We start from the raw sequence: 4,200 nt of genomic DNA, 5'->3' as shown, positions 1-4,200 counted from the left end.
AAAACGCATAACACATTACTGCACTACTCTCGTTGTCCATCGCCCACTAGAGCGAATGAACCACAAGATGAAAGGGAAATAGGTCAAGGTCAAAACACGCTCGCTGCGACCACATCACTCGGGCAGGAATGTGAAGATAAGAATATTCGTTCTACAAACAGTGGACCGCAGAATCTTAGAAGACCACCAAGCATTATGCTATCCACAGCTGTAGTATATGTTAAAGATAAACAGGGTAATTTTCAAATGTGTCGAACACTTCTCGATTGTGCTTCTCAGTCCAATTTCCTAACAAACAGAATGGTTCAATTATTGGGACTAACAAAGAGTAATAGCGTTGTACACATAAATGGTATAGGTAATGCTAATACAAGGTCATGCCATAGCGTTCAGGCTACAATTAAGTCAAGACATAACAATTATTCAGCCACATTAGACTTCATCATATTGCCGCAAATATCACAAGACTTGCCTATGGTTCGTGTAGACACGTCATCGTGGGAAATACCTTCCAACATTGAATTAGCAGATCCTAGCTTCAACATACCAGAGCGTATTGACATGTTATTGGGGGGGAAGTATTCTTTGATCTACTTTGTGAAGGGCAAATAAAACTCAAGGCAGGGTATCCAACCTTGCACAAAACATTGTTTGGTTGGATTGTAGCTGGAAAAATAGACAATCAACCACACATTTCGACAAATGTGTGTCACCTCTCCACAACAGAAAAAATACACGAGCAATTACAAAAATTCTGGACGATAGAAGAATGTTCAACAAAACATCCATTAAGTCAAGAGCAGGCAGAATGTGAAAGACACTTCAATGAAACACACCGGAGAGACGAGACTGGGAGATTCGTCGTCAGACTTCCCTTTAAAGAAAATGTGGGGAATCTTGGTAAATCCAAGGAGATTGCAACGAGAAGACTTTATTCAATGGAAAAAAGGCTTATGAAGGATCCTGAGAAAAAAAGGGCATATATAGCGTTCATGAAAGAGTACGAAGATTTGGGCCATATGGAAGAAATAACTAGAGCAGAGAGCGATACAATGATGCCAGACTACTATCTTCCCCATCATTGCGTAATGAAGGAGAACAGTACTACTACCAAACTCAGGGTTGTATTTGATGCATCGTGCAAAACAACTTCTGGACTTTCATTAAATGAGACGATGAGAGTCGGGCCTACAATCCAAGAAGAATTATTTTCCATAACAGCAAGATTCAGGCAACATCAATACGTCATGACAGCTGATATAGAGAAGATGTATCGCAACATTAGGGTACATGATTCAGATGCAAACTACCAGAAAATACTGTGGAGAGAAAACCCTCAAGAAGCAATAAAGATATATCGACTCAAAACTGTAACATATGGTACTGCAGCAGCTCCTTTCCTAGCCACTAGATGTCTTCAGCAACTAGCCATAGAAGAGAAGAAGAATTTCCCTAAGGCAGCAGAAGTTGTAATGAGGGATTTCTATATTGATGATCTTCAAACAGGGACAAACACGAAGAAGGAACTACATGAATTACAATGTCTACTCACAACTCTTCTGCAAAGAGGTGGTTTTTGTTTGAGAAAATGGTGTAGCAACGACACTTCACTGCTTTCAAAAATACCCAGTGAACTTCAAGAATCAAATTTCACCATTCAACCAAATGATGATTGCATCACAAGAAGTTTAGGATTGTTGTGGAATCCCATTAAAGACACATTTTCTTTCTCTGTCAAACCAAGAAACAACCCTCAACAAATCACGAAGAGGACTATTCTTGCTACAGTAGCGAGCATATTTGATCCCTTAGGATTAATTGGACCAGTTATTCTTAAGGCAAAAATATTTCTGCAACGTTTGTGGGAATTAAAATTGAATTGGGATGAAGAAGTTCCAGCCCCATTGCATTCAGAGTGGGAAACATTTGAGCAGCAACTTCAAGAGTTGGAATCACTACATGTTCAGCGAAAGGTTATTCAAGAAACACAATCGCAGGTAGAAATTCATGGATTTTGCGACGGATCTCAGAATGGATATGGAGCTTGTATATATGTAACATCTAGTACAAAAAATGGGAAATTCACAGCAAACTTACTATCTTCAAAATCTCGAGTAGCACCTTTGAAGAAGACAACTATTCCTCGATTAGAACTTTGTGCAGCTTTGTTACTTGCACAGCTAACTCAGAAAGTAATACAAGCATTACATTGCAAGATCGATAAGGTTGTTTTATGGTCAGATTCCACCATTGTATTAGCATGGATAAGAGGACCTTGTTCTCAATGGAAGACGTATGTTGCAAATCGTGTAGCGGAAATTCAACAGCTGACTTGTAACTATGAATGGAGACACATCAGAACAGAGGAGAATCCAGCAGATCATATATCGAGAGGATTAACACCGTCAGAAATTCTTGATAATGAATTATGGTGGCATGGGCCTTCCTGGCTATCTGAGAAATTAGACTCACAGACGAGGGAAGATGTTTGTGACCTAAGCGATGTTCCCGAGCGACGAAAGAATACAGCAGTAATGGTTTCTACAACACCGTGTCAACTCTTAGACAGATATTCATCATTAAGAAGATTGCAACGTGTAACTGCTTATTGCCTACGATTTGCGCACAACATGAGAAGATCTAATTGTGACAGACAGCATGGACATCTTACAGTAAGTGAATTACATGAAGCACTCGAATGTCTTATTAAACTATCACAACAACAAGCATTTCACAAGGAATTGAATGCGTTGAGATCAGGAAAGGAAGTCGACAACCAAAGTCAACTGAGAAATTTGAATCCATACTTGGATGAGAGGCAAATCATCAGAGTCGGAGGAAGATTAAATGCAGCAGATCTTACTGAAGGACAGAAACATCCTATTGTACTTCCAGCTAACTGCAACTTGACAAAGTTAATCGCTCAAGAAGAACATAAGAAGCTATTGCATGCCGGGCCTCAATTATTGTTATCATCCTTGCGACAATCGTATTGGCCAATACGTGGACGTAACTTAGTTCGTCAAGTTGTGCATCAGTGTGTCACATGTTTCAGAAACAATCCTAAAGATGGTAAACAGATGATGGGAGATCTACCAGCTGACAGAGTTCAACCAACAAGACCATTTCTTCACAGCGGCGTTGACTACTGTGGGCCCATTTACCTTAAATCGAGTAACCGAAGGGGAGCCAAACTCCATAAGGCATATATAGCACTTTTCGTGTGTTTTGCGACTAAGGCGGTTCACATTGAACTCGTTAGTGATCTAACTACAGAGGCGTTTGTTGGAGCATTAAAGCGATTCATGGCTCGTCGAGGAAAATGCACTAAACTGTATTCTGACAATGCAAGTAACTTCGTTGGTGCAAAAAGGGAACTACAAGAATTGAAGACTTTATTTGAATCAGAACACCATAAAGAAAAATTGCATAATTTTCTAGCAGCTGATAACATCACGTGGGTTTTTATTCCAGCAAGATCACCAAACTTTGGAGGCTTATGGGAATCATCAATTAAATCTCTCAAATATCATTTAAAGAGTGTCGTGGGAAATGCTTCACTCACCTACGAAGAGATGAACACTATTTTGACACTGATTGAGGCTTGCTTAAACTCTAGACCCCTAACACCATTATCAAATGATCCAAACGACATACATCCTTTAACACCTGGTCATTTCCTAATAGGCGACGCACTCACTACCATGTCAGAACCTAACTTGAAAAATATTATTCCTGTCAACAGACTTTCGAGATGGCAATACATACAACACTTCATCAGCAATTTTGGTCCAGATGGTCAAAGGAGTATCTATCAAGTCTTCTAGAACGATCCAAGTGGAGAAGAAAATTCCCCAATCTTCTGGAAGGTGATTTGGTGCTCATTAAAGAAGATAACATTCTACCTCTAAAATGGAAAACTGGACGTATTGTGCAATTGTTTCCTGGGAAGGACGGAATAGTACGAGTGGCGACAGTGAAAACTACCAGAGGTACAACAACAAGATCTATTCGTCAATTGTGCCCGCTTCCTAAGCAGAGTTAATGTGTTGGTGTTATTCATAGTGTGTACATTGTGTGATTCATAGTGTGTTGTGTTGTGTGTGCATTATTCTGTTTATGTTTATATCATTCATTCATAACTTGTGTTATCTATTGTTGTGTATATTAAGTTCATGAACCAAATTAATCATTCATAGA

General features: G+C 39.4%; 1 protein-coding gene across 1 annotated transcript; it reads left to right on the top strand.

Annotated features, from left to right (window-relative positions):
- Positions 1–992: 992 nt before the first annotated feature.
- On the top strand, positions 993–3,827 carry LOC145671667 (uncharacterized). The gene has a single exon (XM_081740865.1). It carries the CDS (start codon positions 993–995, stop codon positions 3,825–3,827), a length of 2,835 nt encoding a protein of 944 aa, XP_081596991.1.
- The last annotated feature ends 373 nt before the right edge of the window (positions 3,828–4,200 follow it).

Source organism: Thermobia domestica, chromosome 15 (assembly GCF_964235325.1).
Source record: "Thermobia domestica chromosome 15, izTheDome1.hap1.1, whole genome shotgun sequence".
Taxonomy (NCBI): domain Eukaryota; kingdom Metazoa; phylum Arthropoda; class Insecta; order Zygentoma; family Lepismatidae; genus Thermobia; species Thermobia domestica.
This window is presented reverse-complemented; position numbering and strand designations above follow the sequence as displayed.

What these genes read in the sequence shown, in the direction of transcription:
- LOC145671667 (XM_081740865.1), top strand. Translation starts at nt 993, where the DNA reads ATGAAAGAGTACGAAGATTTGGGCCATATGGAAGAAATAACTAGAGCA.